Source organism: Micromonas pusilla (genome assembly GCF_000151265.4).
Source record: "Micromonas pusilla CCMP1545 genomic scaffold MICPUCscaffold_5, whole genome shotgun sequence".
In the NCBI taxonomy this organism is placed as follows: Eukaryota; Viridiplantae; Chlorophyta; class Mamiellophyceae; order Mamiellales; family Mamiellaceae; genus Micromonas; species Micromonas pusilla.
The window spans coordinates 294,681-310,983 of NW_003315886.1; the positions used below are offsets into that span (position 1 = coordinate 294,681).

Consider the following 16,303-nt stretch of genomic DNA (forward strand, 5'->3'; position numbering starts at 1 on the left):
TCGGCGAGCGATCGCGTTCTTCGCGCGAGGAACGCTGAAACGTCGGCGGCGGCGGCGGCGGACGCGAACGACGACGGCGCGAACCGCGACGTCGTCGCGCCGCCGCCGCTCGCGGCCGCGGACGCGACCCCGCGGAGAAGCGCCTCCCCGGCGCGTCGCCAGCTCATGGTGCGCGTGTGACGTCGTCGCGGACGCGCGCGATCGAGTGACGACCACGACGCGACGAGATCGCGAAACGCACTGGCGGATACGCGATATACATGAGAGGCGAAATCACCACTGTACGTCGTCGAGCGCGCGACTGCGCGACCGATGTGAGGTTATACGTAGTGATTTCGCCCCTCACACGGGAGCCGCGAGCACACGCACGACGAGAACGAGTTCGCGTTCGGAGCACGACAAACACCTCTTCGAGGAGTGCCCATCTATCTAGCGCCTACGGTATCTTCCAGTAGATCGCGACCGCGATCGCGCTCGCCGCCGCCAACGCCCGCGCCGCCCACGCCGCGCCGTGCGACAGCGCCCAAAGCGGCGTCTCGCCCATCACCTCCCTCGTCCGCGTCCCGCCGTCGCTCGCCACCGCCGCCAGAGCCCACGCGAGCGTCGCCGCGAAGACGGCGTCGCCGGTGCCGAGCGCGACGGCGACCCCGAGCGCCGCGGCGCCCCAGACGGACGCGAACGCGATGGAGAGCTGCGCGTGCGGCGCCGCGCCGGCGACGGCGACGAGCGAGTTCAGGTTGACGACAGCCGCGGCGGTTATCCACCCGAAGTGCAGGCCGAGCGGCAGACGCGCGGCGAGAAACTCGGTCGTCGAGAGCGACCGCGAAGGAGACGCGCCGACGAAGCAACGCGCGACGCGACCGAGCGCGACCGCCTCCGTCGCGAGCAGCGCGCCCGAGATCCAGAAATGCCGCGGGCGTCTCGCCCACGGCCGGAACGCGACGCACCACAGCGCCTGCAGCCCGCACGAGATGGTCCACCACGGCGCGAGCGCGGCGTAGAGCTCGCGCGACGACGACGCGAGCGACGGGCTCGCCTGCGCGGCGACGAAGACGGACTCGCCGAGGTAGATGACGCCCCAGATCGCGAACGCCCACCCCGCGGGGGTGAAGAGAGATCGGTAGATGGAGTCCCTGGGGACGCCCGCGGCAGCCTCCGCCTCGCTCTTCCCCTCGCGCTTCGCCTTCGCCGCGCGCTTCGCCTCCTTCGCCATCTCGCCGTCGACGCGTCCGCCGACGCTGACGGAGACGACGTTCACGGCGAACGACGCGACGTTCGCGAGCTGCCATCCTCGCATCCCGAGGAGCACCGGCGCGGACGACGCGGCCATGCACGGGAGCTTCGCGAGCTTCGCGACGCCCCACATCAGGCCGCCCGCGGCGGCGACGACCGCGGCGACGCCCAGATCCCCGCGCGACATGATGCGACGCGGTCCTGCTGCGCGCGGGCGGGGGCGGCGCGGCAGTGGCGCGAAGGCGCGGGACTCGTCCGACGAGTTCTATCTCGTTCTCGACTCGCGTCATCATCATGTCGGACGAGTCCACACTCTTCGCCGCGGCGGGCGCGATGACGAGCTGCGTCGCGCGCGTCGCCTCGTCCGCGTCCGCGTCCGCGTCCGCGCCGCCGCCCTCGCCCCGACGTCGACGTCGACTCCCGCGCGCCGTCCTCGCGCCGCGCGCGTCGTCTTCGTCCTCCCCCGCGTCCGCGCTCCGCGACGTGCTCTCGAAGGACGGCTGCGAGCTGATGCCGGGCGTCTACGACGCGCTGGGCGCGCGCCTCCTCGCCGCGAACGACTTCCAGTGCGCGTTCATGTCCGGCTACGGCGTCGCCGCGTCGCGCCTGGGCGACCCCGACGTCGGCCTCGCGGACTTGACCGCGATGACGGACGCGGGGACCGCCGTCTGTCGCGCCGCGGGCGCCATGCCCGTCGTCGGCGACGGCGACGCGGGCTTCGGCGGCGTCGCGAACGTCCGACGCACCGTCCTCGCGTACCACGCCGCCGGGTTCGCCGCGGTGTCGATCGAGGACCAGATTTTTCCGAAGCGATGCGCGTTCAGCGACGGGATGCGAGTCGTGAGCCGCGCGGAGGCGGTCGCGAGGGTCGCCGCCGCGGTGGACGCTCGCGACGAGATTCGCGCGCGAGGTGGCGACTTCATGATCGTCGCGCGCACGGACGCGCGACTCGCGAGCGACGGCGGCGGCGGCGCGTTCGAGGAAGCGATGTGGCGGTGCGCGGCGTTCGAGGACCTCGGCGCGGACGTCGTGTACTTCGAGGGACCGGACGGCGAGCGCGAGATGGAGGCGTTTAACGCGCGCGTCGCGACGCCGTTCACGATGCTCGCGCAGGTTGAAAAGCCGGGACGGAAGCTGTTGACGCCGACCGAGTGCGCGAATCTCGGGTACGACGCGGTGTTGCACGGCCTCACGCTTCTGAGCGCGAGCGTGCGCGGGGTGAACGCCGCGATCGAGGCGATGAAGGAGGGAAACCGCGCGGTCGGCGACGAGTTGCTCACGCCGTTCGACGCGCTGTACGAGGCCGTCGGGTTCGAGGAGCACTACGCGCTCGAAGAGAAGTTCTCCCCGGCGAAGTACGCGGCGTACGAGCCTCCTCCCCGAGGACGATAGTCATATAGGTTATATAGTTTATAACATCAGCGGCCACGACCTTGTATGTTGTAGCGGTGACCGAGTCGAGATAAACCTTCGAACGTCGGAAGGAATCGGATAAATCGCTCACTTCTTATTCGACGGGGCCTTCTTCGGGTCGGCCTTCGGCTCGGCGGAACCCTTGTACTTCATCTGCTGCATCGTGGGCGACTTCATGAGATCGAGGATCTTGTGGTTCGTGAAGGCTGCTTTCTCGCCGAACTCGTTCGCGATCTGGTTCATGACGCACGCCGGAAAGAAGAACGCGCAGAGGATGTCTTCGCAGACGCCTTTCCCGCACTTGATGCACGCGGGTGCGATCTCAAAATGCTTCCTCGCCTTGTACCGCTGGCACGTCGCGAAGACGGGGAGGCACGGCGTCAGCGCGCAGCACACGCCGCAGCAGCACGACGAGTCGAGCAGCTCGTTGTTGATGCCGGCCTGCACCGGTCCGAAGCACGCGCATGTTCTGCACTGGTACGAGCTGAAATCGTTGCAGTCGCCCATGCACCCGAACGTTCCGTGCTTGAACCCCAGCTTGGCGTTGTCGTCGAGGACTTTGCCCATGGCCATGCAGCATGACTCCCACACGGGCGCCATGATGATTCTGTCGCTTAAGGACGCGGACGGACGCGGTGGGGGATGAGATGCGCGTAAGACAATGCAGGGCGTCGTACTTTTATTTTTACCCGATCTACCGTACCCGAATTACCGGCTCAGAATTGTCGGCGGAAATCCGACGTGGACCTCTCGGAAATGCATGTATGTGTATTTAGTCACAAGAAACCTCGATCTCCGCAGGTGAAAAAAATTCGTCGCTCGTCGGCTTCATTTCTCCCGCCTCCGGAGCATGGCGTGCTTTCGCTCGCTCGAAGAGCGATTCTCCCCGGCGACGCGCGCGACGCCGAACGAGACTCCGCCTCCGCCCCGAGGGCGATAGTTCAACGGTTTAACTTCATTAATAGTAGCGGCTAGCGGTAACTACGACAGTACGAATACTCTACCCTATCAACACCACGGCGGGAACGGGCTCACTTTCGACAGCACGACGACTCGCTTCTCGTGCGAGACGTACCCTTTGATCCTCTTCCGCATGATCAGATTCGCGACGACGCACTCGACCTCGTCCAGATCCATCTCGTCGCACCCGAGCCAGTGCAGCGCGCGTAAGAACAGCGCCAGCGAAACCTGGTTCGCCTTCGCGGGGTACTTCGCCGCGCAGTACGCGTGCACCTTGACGAACAACGTCCGAATCGCGAGCTCCCGCAGGCGCTCCAAGACCAAAAACGTCCCTTGCATTATGAACACGACCTGAAACTTCGCGAGCGCGTCGTTTAACTTCCGCACGTTCCCCTGCCGCAGCGCGTCCGCTATCTCCACGAACTCGTCCAGGCCGTACTTCTCCAGCAGCGCCTTCGTGGGGAGCTTCCCGAGCGCGAGCTTGACGGGGACGAGATACTTCAGCGTGAGCGTCTTGTTCTTCAGATGCGTCCGCGGGCACTTCTCGAACGCGTACGTCAAGTGCGTCTCCGCCTTCTCGAAGTCGTCGTCGAACACCGCGAGCCGTCCGACGTAGTACGAGTACGTCACGCGCTGCGACTTCGGGAACCCCTCGAACGGCGGGAACGTCGGCAGGTTCACCGCGTTTATGAGGTTTTTGCACAGGTGCAGCGTGTTCAGCTTGAAGTAGATCTTGAAGAGCATCACGACGAGGAACAGCGACGCGCGCTTCTTCTCCTTCACGCTCGTGTTGGACGAGTTCCTGTACACGAGCATGAGCAGCGCGCCCGCGTCGTGGAGCCGCTCCGGTTTCTTCTTCGCGGCGACCGCCTCCGCGTCCGCGACGTCCGCGAGCTCGCGCGCGTTCTTCACAAATCGCACCAGCGCGTCGATCGCCCACGCGGTGTCGCACGTCCTGTAGTCCTTCACGAACGCCTCGGTCGTCGCCTTGCACGACACGAACGCGTCGTCGCCGCGGTTCTCCGCCTTGGCCGCGAGGCACTGGCAGTGGTGCGCGAATATCTCGTCGTACGGCGCGCGGATCTTGGACGCGCACTGCGCGCCGAGATTGAGCCCCGCGTCGGACGCGATCGCGCCCTCGACCGCGCGCGCGGCGTCCGCGAGGTTCACGTCGAGCAGCCGCGCGAGCGTCGCGCCGTCGTTCGCGTTCACCGCCGCGGCCGCGGCGTCGAGGAAGTTCTCCAGCGTCGCCATGACGACCGCGCGCCTGCCAGCCCGGCCTCCGCGCGGAGAGCGATGCGCCCGCGAGAGCCCCTTTCGCGGGCGCGTCAGGTTTACAGAGGTGCCGTGCGAAAAACTACTACGTAGTACGGACTGACGGAAGCCATGACTGTACGAGACGAACGGACCAGTCAGCGTCGCGTCGACCCTTCGTCTCATCAGCCGCGTCTCTTCGCACCCGAAAGCCTGCACGGAGTCCGACACAGTCGCCGACGCCTTCGCCGCGCGCCACACGCACACCATGGCCGCCATCGCCACGAACGCCACCGCCCTCGTCTTCGCCGCCGCGGCGAAGACGAGCACGACGAGCCGCCGCGCGGGTGCGCGCCTCCTCTCCGCGCGCGCGCGCGCTCCGATCGTTCGCGCCCGAAAAAAGCGGCGGCCGGGAGAAGGCCGGAAGCGTCGCGCGATCGCCGTCCGTCCTCGCGTCGTTCCCTCCTCTCTCGCCGTCTCCTCCTCGACGCGCGCGACGACGACGACTGACGCGCGCCATGCCCCCTCCACTCCCCGCGACGGACGGACCGCTCTCTTCGTCTCTCCGCAGCGCGCGTCGCCGCGTCCCCCGCGCTCGCGAACGCGCGCGTCTTCGCCGCCGCGCCTCGCGCGGCGTTCGCGAAATCGTCGCTTCGCGTTTCCGTGACGACCCGCGCGGCCGCGGAGGAGGGCGAGCCGTACGGCGTCTTCAAGCTCAACTACGACATCTCGAACGACGTCGCGGCCAAGTCCGCGGGGTGGAAGACCCCGATCGTCGTCGCCGTCTCCGGCGCGGCGGGGCAGATCTCGAACCACCTCCTCTTCAAGATCGCCTCCGGCGAGGTGTACGGCGCGGACCAGCCCATCATCCTCAACCTCCTCGGCTCCGAGCGCTCCAAGGAAGCGCTCGAGGGCGTCGCCATGGAGCTCGAGGACTCGCTCTACCCGCTCCTCCGCCAGGTCAACATCGGGATCGACCCGCTGAAGATCTTCAAGGACGCGGAGTGGGCGCTGCTCATCGGCGCCAAGCCGCGCGGGCCCGGGATGGAGCGCTCGGATCTCCTCGAGATGAACGGCCAAATCTTCGTCGAGCAGGGCAAGGCGCTGAACGAGGTGGCGAACAAGACGTGCAAGGTGTGCGTCGTCGGTAACCCGTGCAACACGAACGCGCTCATCGCGATGGAGAACGCGCCGAACCTCGATCGGAAGAACTTCCACGCGTTGACGCGTCTCGACGAGAACCGCGCCAAGTGCCAGCTGGCGCTCAAGGCGGGCGTGTTCTACGACACCGTCTCGAACGTCACGATCTGGGGGAACCACTCCACGACGCAGGTGCCGGATTTCGTGAACGCGAAGATCGACGGCAAGAAGGCGGTGGAGGTGATCGGCGACGACGCGTGGCTCGAGGAGGAGTTCACGCCGACGATTCAGACGCGCGGCGGCGCGTTGATTAAAAAGTGGGGCCGGTCCTCCGCGGCGTCCACCGCGGTGTCCATCGCGGACGCGATCAAATCCCTCGTGACGCCGACGCCGGAGGGCGACTGGTTCTCCACCGCGGTCAGCACGGACGGGAACCCGTACGGGATCGCGGAGGGGATCGTGTTTTCGATGCCGTGCCGCAGCAAAGGGGACGGGTCGTACGAGATCGTCGAGGGTTTGGAGATCAACGACTGGCTCCGCGAGAAGATCAAGGCGAGCGAGGAGGAGCTCACGAAGGAGGCGGACTGCGTCTCGCACCTCACGGGGAAGCTCGGCGGCGCGTGCGAGCTCCAGGGCGCGGGCACGGACACGATGCTCCCGGGCGAGAACTGAGCGCGAAAGCAAAGCGCGCCACGGCGGGTTCACCATATTATTCCTTTTCCGCGCGATGCCCGCGGCCGAAATACGGCTGGCGTCAGTCGCGATCGATTATCGATTCATTGCAGTATGCGCACGCGCGAGTGAATAACTCGTGTCGTTATATATATAAAAAATATTGTGTCACGTATGTTATGAATGCATGTTTTATGCAGGGGAATTCGTCTCCGGGGAACGCGGCTCTCTGTCGATCGCCGCGCTCCCTCGCCCGCCGCGGTCGTCCTCGCCGATCACAGCACGAGCTCCCCTTCCAGGGGCTTCCGCGCGACGAAGACGCCCCAAGCGAACACCCCTTTCTCCTTCTGAATGTCTGCGCGCTCCGTGAGCGAGGACACCCAGTTGTCCAAGTACTGATCCGTGATTCCCTTGGACGTCATCTCCTCGCGGTTGTCGTGGATTTGCGACAGCATGTTGCGGAAATACCGCTCGAGGTGATGGCTCCCGTCCCACCACGTCACGTACATGAACCCGGAGTCTTTCAAGAACTCATTGTACATCGACGGTCGCCCCATGAACGTCGTCGCGTTGCGATCGGTGAACCCTTTCAGCGCCTTCTCGTCCGCGCCGTCCGCGCCCATGATGTCCGAGAACACGAAGACGCCGCCGGGCTTGAGGCATCGGACGAGCTCCTTGAACAGCGCCACCTTGTCGCCGGCGTGGCACAAGACCTCGCAGCTCCACACCGCGTCGAACGCGTCCGTCCACTCCTCCGGGAGCGGATCGTTGATGTTCCCGACCTTCGCGTCGACGAGGTGGTCGATGGAGAGCTCCTTGCAGCGCGTCATGTTGAGCGCGTTCTGCCCGGGGCCGAGGTTGTACCCGGTGACTTTGCAACCGAATCGCTGCGCCATCGCGTGGCTGCCGCCGCCGTGGCCGGACCCGAGGTCTAAGACGCGATGCGACGCGTTCAGCGGAGTCGGCATCGCCCACTCCATCTGCGTCATCATCCAGTCGGTCGTGTGCTGCGAGCTCTCCTTCACGCCGTCGGTGGGGGATTTGTAGATGCCGAAGTGGATGTCGTACCCGCCACCGCCCATCACGCACTGGTAGAACACGCGCGTCTGCTCCTCGTCGTACTGCTCGAGGACCTTGTCCGCGACCTCGTCCTTGGTGAACTGCTTGCCGACGAAGTCCGCCATATCGTCGGAGATGGGTTTCGAAGCGCGACCGCGTCGCCCGTCGTTGTGTTCCCGCGCGCGACCTTCGATCGCGGAAAGGCTGATGAGAAGCGAAACGACGGCATTTGGACGGCTCACAGCGCTCGCTCACTGTCGATGAAATTGACCGCGACGTCGACCCCAAAAAAATGTAATTCGGTTTCAACCCGGGTGTTGACCCATACCGCGCCTTTCAACAGAACGTTTCCCCTCGGACAGGACAGAGGAGGCGGCATCGGCAGAGCTTCTCGTCGGAGTTCACAACAGGGAGCGCGGGGCGGGGCCCTCGTCGCCGTCGCCCCCGCCGTCCGTCGCCGACATGACGGACCTGCTCAGCGCGCGAAGGGAGCAGAAGCGCGTCGCCGCCGCGCGCGAGCGCGCGATGACCGCGCTCGCGGCCGAGCGCGGCGTCGTCGCGAACGCGATGGCGGACATGATGCGCGCCGAGTCCATCACCGCCGCGACGCCGCGGCCTCCTCCGTCCGCGTCCGCGTCGCGCGCGCCGCCGCCGACGCCCCCATCCTCCGCGTTCGCCTCCGCGGCTCTCCGCGGGAGGCGGCTCTCCACCTCGCCCTCGCCGGTGGCGTCGTGCTCGATCGCCCCCGCGGCGGAGACGGATCTCTCCATCGACGAGCTCCGTCGACGACTCGACGCCAAGGCGCGCGAGGCGACGCGGCTGCGCGAGGACGCGCGCGTCGCGTCCGAGCTCGAGGACGAGGTCCGAAGCCTGAACGCGGCGCTGGACGCGGCGCGCCGCGACGCGGCGGACGACGCGGAGGCGTGGGACGAGACGAGAGACGCGATGGCGCGCGATTTCGAGGAGACGCTCTCGGCGACGCGCGCGGAGCTCGACGCGCTCCGAGGGAGGCACGCGAAGACGTCCATCGCGCTCGAAGAGGCGAACGCGGTGATCGCGCTGATGCGATCGCGCGCGGAGGACGCGAGCGTCGCGGTGGAGGAGGAGAAGCTCGCGACGGACAAGATGCGCGAGCTGTTGCGGCAGTCGCGCGAGCGCGCCGAACGCGCCGAGGCGAGAATCGTAGACGTCGTCGACGGCGAGATGGCTGCGCTCGAGGCGGACAACGCGGGGCTTCGGATACGCGCGCGGCGCGCCGACGACGTCGTCGAGGCGCAGGTGGCTCGCGCCGTCGCGGTCGCCGCGGAGGAAGCGAGCGCGCGCGCGGAGGCGATGTTCGAAGCGAGGCTCGCGAGTTCCGCGGAGACGACGCGGAGGGAACGCGACGCGAGGACGCGCGCGGAGGCGAAGCTCGCGAGGCTCGAGGAAGAGGTCGCCGCGAGCGAGGGCGCGGGCGACCCGCGGAGCGACGCGCGTCGCGAGCATCTCGCCGCGATCGAGACCGCGGTCGCGGCCGCGGTCGCCGCGGAGCGCGCGAGGGGCGAGGAGACGCTCCGCGCGGCGGCGGCGGCGACGGCGGCGGCGGCGGCGAACGGCGACTTCGGGAGAGAGGCGGAGACGGAACGCGCGACGCGCGAACGCGCGATGCGAATCTTGCGCGACGAGCTGCACGCGACGCGGAAGGAGCTCGTGAACGCGCGATCCGCGGCGGTCAGAGCGGCGGAGACCAACGTCGGCGCGGTCATCGTCGCGGACGCGATCAAGGCGAGCGACGCGCTCGCGCGCGATTTCGTCGCCGCGGAGGAGGACGCCGCCGCGGACGTTCGCGAGCTCGTCGCGGCGACGCGCGCGTTTCTCGACCCCGAGGACGCTGACGCTGATGACGCGGCCGAAGAGTGCCGCGGCGATGCGGCAAGGCGCGCGATGCGGCGCGCGGCCGCGGTGTTGCGACGCGCGATGGCGACGGTCGACGTTCCCGTTCCGTCTTCTTCCGCGGTCGGGCGTCGCGCCCCGGCTCGCGGCGGTTCGCGGAAAAAGCCGACGCGCTCGGGCGACGGCGCGGGCGCGGGTCGGCCGCCGGGGCCGCGCGCCGTCGCGACGACGCCCGGGGGGCTGGACGCGCTGCTTCTGGACGCGGAAGAAGAGGAGGAGGAAGACGCGGAGACGGAGGACGACGCGCCGGGGGACGATTTGGTGCTGGTCGACGCGTTGTTATCCCGGCTCGCGAGCGGGTGACGTCGTCTTCGTCGTCGTCGACTTTTCGCGTATGATAGATTCTGTTAGATGCTACGTCCCCGCTACGTCCCCGCTATCGCGCGTCTCGCTGCCGCTACTCCGAAGACCGACCCGTCGGTCAGTCGTTCAGATCGAACCCGATCTTCCCGCGCTTCTTCCCCAACCCCGAGCAGCTCGCGCAGTATATCCTCCCGCTGCCGCGGCAGTACCCGCACCATTCCGGCCACGCGCTCGGCGGGAGCATCGCCTGATTCGGGTAGTTGGTCCGCCCTCTCCCCGCGCACTCGACGCACGTCGCGCGTCCGCCGCCGCCGCACTTGGGGCACGGGTCGTCCGGGGGCGGATCCTCCGGCGCGCGCACGAACGGCTTCGGCTTGACGACGAGGCGAGGGCGGCGAGAAGAGGACGCGTCGGCGATGACATTCTTTTTCTTCGTCTTCGACGCGCTGTCGTCGTCTCCACCCCCACCCCGCGCGTCGCCGCCGGCGGTTGACGACGACTTCGGCTTCCTCCCGCGGTCGCCCGCGGTCGAGACGACGCGGACGATTGCGGTGAGCGACGCCCCCGCGCTCAGGCCGACGAGGAACGGCGGCGCGGGCATCGTCCAGCGCCGGCCGCGACTGAGCGGCAGGGGTCCGACGCGACGCTCGCGTCGTGGGACTGGACGAGACGAAGCGGGCGCGGCGAGATATTTCCGACGAAAGCGACTTGATGTTGACGACGATATTTACGTCGACGGACGCGACGTCTCCCTCACACCGCAGCGCGCGCACGTCGCGCGAGCGTCCGTTCACGCTCCCCGCGGCGACCGCGCGGCGCTCGTCCAGCGCGCCCGCGACGCGGCACCGCGCGTCGCGCGACCCGGCCGTCGTCGTCGTCGGTCTTCGAATCTTTTCGAAAAGCGCGAGCCGCGAGTAGATCGGCGCGGGCATTCTTCGTCGTCGCGCGCGTCGTCGTCTTCGTCGCGCGCGTCGTCGTCTTCGTCGCGCGCGTCGCCATGCTTCGCAACGCGACCCGCGCGGCGTCGCGCCTCTGCGCAGATTCTCTCGCGAACGCGCGATGCGCCGGCCGAATCGGCGCGACGTCCTCCGCGGCGTCGTGGTCCGCTTCGCAGACCGCCGCCGATCCGATACGTTGCCGCCATAAAGCGCAGCAGCCGCGGCCGCGACGTCATCATCATCAGCAGACGCGTCGCGTGTCGAGTCATCACGGCCCGTGGTCGACCGTGGAGTCCGTCGCCCAGCGCGGCTACGCCACCTCGGACGCGAACGAAAAGAAAGAAGAGTGGGAGCGCCTCGCGAAGCGCGGCGTGGAGGTGAACCCGTGCAACTCGCCGAGGCACCCGGCGGCGGTTGCCGGCGTCGCGCCGCCGGATCCGTCGGCGCCCATCAAATCCGTCCAGGCGCGTTCTCCTCACACTGGTCCCCATACGACCGCGTCGGCGTGGTGAACGCCGTTCCTTAAGGACATTTGCCGTCGTCTCTCTCCGCCCACACCTCGCTTTCAATCCCCGCTTTCGATGCCTTTCAACTCCGCTTCTGACGCCTTTCAACTCCACCCCGACGTTCGCTCGTGGAACGATCCTCAGGCGTCCTACGACGCGCACTCCAAGTGCTTCGTGTGCGGGAACTCGCACGAGCGCGGGCTCGGGCTGAAGAGCTACAGGGACGAGCGCGACCCTGGCGTCGACGACGACGCCATCGTGGGCGCGCTGCGGTCCACGGTCGTCGTCGGCGAAGACTACCAGGGCCTCCCCGGCATCGTCTCCACGGGCGTCATGGACGCGTTGATGATCTGTCACGGCGCGTGGCAGGCGGGGGTGACGCTGATGGATAAGTCGGTGCTCCCGCGGCCGCCGCTCGTGCTCACGAAGAGTTTCAGCATGGAGGTCAACGATCGCTTGCCCCCCGGCACGGAGATCGAGATCACGACCAAGGCGGTGGAGGTGAAGGACGCGAAGGAGCCGTTCAGGGTGAAGGTGACGATGGAGTTGCGCGCGGCTGGCGACGACGACCACGGCGGCGAGGCGTTTCGGTGCGCCACGGGGGAGGCGACGTACGTCAAGGTCGGGGCGGTGCGGTCGATGTGGTGAGGGAGGGAGGGAGGGAGGGAGGGAGGGAGGGAGGAGGGCGCGGCGAGTGGATGATGCGAGCGTAGCGACGAGTTGAACGGAGAACGATGAGAGGACGACGCCGGTACAGTACCCTGTGTCGCTCGTTTACTCGTCATATCTCGATCGATACCAGCGTAAAAAGCCACGGAAAAAGAAAAAGCACGCGACCTTTCGGAGCGGGGAGAACGCGACGCGCGGTGCGACGGAGACGTCTCTCGCCGCGACACGATGGCGTCCGCGAGCGCGACGCGCGCGCCGATATTCGCGCGCGCGCGAACCGCCGCGCCCGCGGCCGCCGAGCGCGTCGCCGCGACGCGCGGGTTTCGAGGCGGCGGGGGCTGTCGGACTTTCGAGGCGAGAGGGTTTGGAGGGCATCGTCGTCGAGCGACGACGCCGCGCGCCGCGGCGATCGACCGCGACCGCGAGAGCGGCGGCGACTCGAAGACGCGCGGCGACGTCTCCGCGCGCGCGATCGCGGAGCCGACGAAGGAGGACCGCGCGAACGACGACGTCTGCCCGTCCTCGCTGCAGGGCATCCTGCGTTGCAAGTCCGGCGAGCTCACAAAGATCTTGTGCGCGAACCGCGGCGAGATCGCGGTTCGCGTCTTCCGCGCGGGCACCGAGCTCGGAATGCGAACCGTCGCGATTTTCTCCGAAGCCGACCGCCTCGCGACGCACCGGTACAAAGCCGACGAGTCCTACTGCGTCGGCGTGGGCGAGACCCCGGTCGGCGCGTACCTCGGATACGAAGACATCATAAAGACCGCGCTGGAGAATGGCGTGCAGGCGATCCACCCCGGATACGGCTTCCTGTCCGAGAACGCGGACTTCGCGCGCAGATGCGAGGAAGAAGGTTTGACGTTTATAGGCCCGAGGAGCGAGACGATCGCGCAGATGGGAGACAAGGTGATCGCGAAGCGGCTCGCGAAGGAGTGCGACCTGCCGCTGGTGCCGGGCACGGATGAGGCCACCGACGATTTCGCCGAGGCGGAGGCTTTCGCGGAGACGTTCGGGTTCCCGATCATGCTGAAAGCGGCCATGGGCGGCGGCGGGCGCGGGATGCGCATCGTGCGCACGATGAACGACCTGAAGGAAGGGTTCACGAGGGCGTCGTCCGAGGCGTTGGGCGCGTTCGGCGACGGGCGGATGTTCCTGGAGCGATACGTCGAGGCGCCGCGGCACATCGAGGTGCAGATCCTCGCGGACGCGCACGGGAACGTCGTGCACCTCGCGGAGCGCGACTGCTCCGTGCAGCGACGGCATCAGAAAGTCGTCGAGCTCGCTCCCGCGGCGGAGCTGTCGGACGAGCTTCGCAAGACGCTCCACGACGACGCCGTGCGTCTGGCGAAGCACGTCGACTACCGCAACGCCGGCACCGTCGAGTTCATGGTGGACAAAGAAGGCCGGCACTACTTCCTCGAGGTGAACCCGCGGATACAAGTCGAGCACACGGTCACATAGGAAGTCACCGGGATCGACCTGGTGCAATCGCAGATCCTCATCGCCGGCGGCGCGACGCTCGCGGAGATTGGCATCGCGTCGCAGGAAGACGTCGTCGTCCAAGGCTTCGCGATGCAATGCAGGATCACGACGGAGGACCCCCAGTTGAACTTCGCGCCGGACTTTGGCAAGGTGGAGGTGTACAGACCCCCGGGCGGGATGGGCGTGCGCCTGGACGGCGAAGTCGTCGTCGGCTCGCGCGTGTCGCCAAACTACGACTCGCTTCTCGTGAAGCTCACGTGCAAGGAGAAAAACTTCCACGGCGTCGTGCAGAAGATGTACCGCGCGTTGTCCGAGTTTCGCGTCCGCGGCGTCAAGACCAACATCCCGTTCCTCCTCAACGTGCTCCAGTCCGAGACGTTCTTGTCCGGGGACTTCGCGACGGACTTCATCGACTCCACCCCGAGCCTCTTCGAGCTCGACGTCGGCAGCGACGACATGACGAAGCTGCTGACGTACCTCGGCGAGGTGGCGGTCAACGGCGCGAAGCACCCGGGCGCCGTCGGGCCCGCGCCGATCGTCGAAGAGCCGACGCCGCCGGTCCCGTCGACGCCGAGCCCGCCGAGGGGATTCAAGCAGATCCTGGACGAGGCCGGCCCCGCGGGATTCGCGAAGGCTGTGCGCGACCACGAGGGGTTGCTCATCATGGACACGACGTGGCGCGACGCGCACCAGTCCTGCCTCGCGACGCGGATGCGCACGCGGGATATACTCGCCGCGGCGCCGTACACCGCGGAGGCGCTCGCGAGCGCGTACTCGCTGGAGATGTGGGGCGGCGCGACGTTTGACGTGTCGCTTCGGTTCCTTCACGAGTGTCCGTGGAGACGTCTCGAGTCGTTGCGCGAGGCGGTGCCGAACATTCCGTTTCAGATGCTCCTGAGAGGCGCCAACGCGGTGGGCTACACGTCGTATGCGGATAACGTCGTGGACGCGTTCGTGAAGGAGGCCAGAATCGCGGGCGTGGACGTGTTCCGCGTGTTCGACTCCCTCAACTACCTCGACAACCTCAAGTTTGGCATCGACTCGGTGCGGAACGCGAACGGCGTCGTGGAGGCGACCGTGTGCTACACCGGCGACGTCGCGAACCCTTCAAAGGAGAAGTACTCGCTCGAGTACTACGTCCACCTCACCGAGCAGCTCGTCGCGCACGGGATCGACGTCCTCGCGATCAAGGACATGGCCGGCTTGCTGAAACCGCGCGCGGCGACGATGCTCGTCGGCGCGCTGCGCGAGAAGTTCCCGGACCTGCCGATCCACGTCCACACGCACGACACCGCCGGCACGGGCGTCGCGTCGATGCTCGCCGCCGCGGAGGCGGGCGCGGACGTCGTGGACGTCTGCACGGACGCGATGGCGGGGCTCACGTCGCAGCCGTCCATCGGCGCGCTCATCGGAAGCACGCAAGGGACGTCGCTCGACACTGGGCTCGACATGCCGAAGATTCTCACCCTGAACAACTACTGGGAGCAGACGCGGGGGTTGTACTCCCCGTTCGAGTCCGGGATCAAATCCGGCAGCGCGGACGTGTACGTGCACGAGATGCCGGGCGGACAGTACACGAACTTGAAATTCCAGGCGTTCAGCAACGGCCTAGGGAGCGAGTGGGACAAGATCAAGGCGGCGTACGCGACGGCGAACAGAGTCTTGGGCGACATCGTGAAGGTCACGCCGTCGTCGAAGGTGGTCGGCGACCTCGCGCAGTTCCTCGTCGCCAACGACTTGGACGAAGTTTCCGTCGTCGAAAACGCGGAGACGCTGTCGTTCCCCACGAGCGTCGTGGAGTACTTCCAAGGGTACATCGGTCAGCCCGCGGGCGGGTTCCCGGAACCGCTGCGATCGCGCGTGCTCAAGGGTAAGGATAACGGGTACACGACGCGACCGGGGAGCGAGATCCCGGACCAGGACCTCACGGAGCTGCGCGACGGCATCATGCGAAAGCACGCGTCGAAATTGATCACCTGGCGCGACACCCTGAGTGCGGCGATGTACCCCACCGTGTTCGACGATTACGTCCGGAAGCTGAACCTTCACGGCCCGCTCACGACGTTGCCCACGAAGGCATTCCTCGTCGGACTCGAAATCGACGAAGAGTGCGAGGTTGAGCTCCGAGCCGGGGTGAAGGCGTCGATCAAGCTGAAGGCGATCGGCGAGCTGTTGCCGTCCGGCACGCGCGACGTCTTTTTCGAGATGAACGGCATCCCGCGCGTGGTGGAGATCGAAGACAAGACGGACGACGGCGCGACGAAGAAGACGCTGCTCGCAAGCCGCGAGCGCAGCGACCCCGCGGACATCGGCTCCGTCGGCGCGCCGATGGCGGGCGAGGTCGTGGAGGTGCTCGTGACGTCCGGGGAGATCGTCGAGGCGGGCGCGCCGCTCGTGGTGTTGTCGGCGATGAAGATGGAGACGACGGTGAGCGCGCCGTGCGACGGGCCGATTCGGCACGTCGGCGTCGTGGCGGGGGACGGGTGCCGCGCGGGGGACCTGCTCGTCGCGATCAAAGCGGACGGCGTGTGAGTGGAGTGATGATGAGGGCGGCGCGCGGAGGCGGGAGTGTGTTACGAGTGCGTGCGTGTATACCACAGACGCGAGGCTTCTTTCATCAGTTCTCTCGACCTGTTCTCTCGCTCTTCTTCACGAAACACGGCACGCTGATGACTTGATTTCGTCTATCTGTCCGAATCCCTGCCACTTGTCACCACGCTCGTCCGAGACGCGCGCTCGCGC

General features: G+C 67.3%; 9 protein-coding genes across 9 annotated transcripts; 4 read left to right on the top strand and 5 right to left on the bottom strand.

The window, feature by feature from the left end:
* Positions 1–369: 369 nt before the first annotated feature.
* Positions 370–1,529, bottom strand: MICPUCDRAFT_67983 (uncharacterized protein; the record flags this gene model as incomplete). The annotated part of the gene is made up of 1 exon (XM_003058704.1): positions 370–1,529. One exon carries the CDS (start codon positions 1,527–1,529, stop codon positions 426–428), a length of 1,104 nt encoding a protein of 367 aa, XP_003058750.1. The 3' UTR covers positions 370–425.
* A 169-nt stretch (positions 1,530–1,698) lies between these two features.
* On the top strand, positions 1,699–2,565 carry MICPUCDRAFT_5818 (uncharacterized protein; the record flags this gene model as incomplete). Its single annotated transcript, XM_003058344.1, has 1 exon — positions 1,699–2,565. A coding segment is annotated over one exon (867 nt), but the record flags the coding sequence as incomplete, so codon positions are not given.
* Positions 2,566–2,733: 168 nt separating this feature from the next.
* MICPUCDRAFT_57846 (uncharacterized protein) lies at positions 2,734–3,246 on the bottom strand (the record flags this gene model as incomplete). Its single annotated transcript, XM_003058705.1, has 1 exon — positions 2,734–3,246. One exon carries the CDS (start codon positions 3,244–3,246, stop codon positions 2,734–2,736), a length of 513 nt encoding a protein of 170 aa, XP_003058751.1.
* A 408-nt stretch (positions 3,247–3,654) lies between these two features.
* On the bottom strand, positions 3,655–4,860 carry MICPUCDRAFT_57847 (uncharacterized protein; the record flags this gene model as incomplete). The annotated part of the gene is made up of 1 exon (XM_003058706.1): positions 3,655–4,860. The coding sequence occupies one exon, from the start codon at positions 4,858–4,860 to the stop codon at positions 3,655–3,657; it is 1,206 nt and encodes a 401-aa protein (XP_003058752.1).
* Positions 4,861–5,128: 268 nt separating this feature from the next.
* Positions 5,129–6,846, top strand: NADP-MDH (NADP-dependent malate dehydrogenase chloroplast precursor; the record flags this gene model as incomplete). Its single annotated transcript, XM_003058345.1, has 2 exons — positions 5,129–5,207; positions 5,432–6,846. The coding sequence occupies 2 exons, from the start codon at positions 5,129–5,131 to the stop codon at positions 6,670–6,672; spliced, it is 1,320 nt and encodes a 439-aa protein (XP_003058391.1). The 3' UTR covers positions 6,673–6,846.
* On the bottom strand, positions 6,807–7,887 carry MICPUCDRAFT_49588 (SAM dependent methyltransferase). Its single transcript, XM_003058707.1, has one exon. It carries the CDS (start codon positions 7,854–7,856, stop codon positions 6,948–6,950), a length of 909 nt encoding a protein of 302 aa, XP_003058753.1. The 5' UTR covers positions 7,857–7,887; the 3' UTR covers positions 6,807–6,947.
* Positions 7,888–10,084: 2,197 nt separating this feature from the next.
* Positions 10,085–10,567, bottom strand: MICPUCDRAFT_57851 (uncharacterized protein; the record flags this gene model as incomplete). The annotated part of the gene is made up of 1 exon (XM_003058708.1): positions 10,085–10,567. One exon carries the CDS (start codon positions 10,565–10,567, stop codon positions 10,085–10,087), a length of 483 nt encoding a protein of 160 aa, XP_003058754.1.
* Positions 10,568–11,485: 918 nt separating this feature from the next.
* On the top strand, positions 11,486–12,058 carry MICPUCDRAFT_57853 (uncharacterized protein; the record flags this gene model as incomplete). Its single annotated transcript, XM_003058346.1, has 1 exon — positions 11,486–12,058. The coding sequence occupies one exon, from the start codon at positions 11,486–11,488 to the stop codon at positions 12,056–12,058; it is 573 nt and encodes a 190-aa protein (XP_003058392.1).
* A 249-nt stretch (positions 12,059–12,307) lies between these two features.
* PCB (pyruvate carboxylase) lies at positions 12,308–16,177 on the top strand (the record flags this gene model as incomplete). The annotated part of the gene is made up of 2 exons (XM_003058347.1): positions 12,308–13,519; positions 13,541–16,177. 2 exons carry the CDS (start codon positions 12,308–12,310, stop codon positions 16,091–16,093), a joined length of 3,765 nt encoding a protein of 1,254 aa, XP_003058393.1. The 3' UTR covers positions 16,094–16,177.
* Between the last annotated feature and the right edge of the window lie 126 nt (positions 16,178–16,303).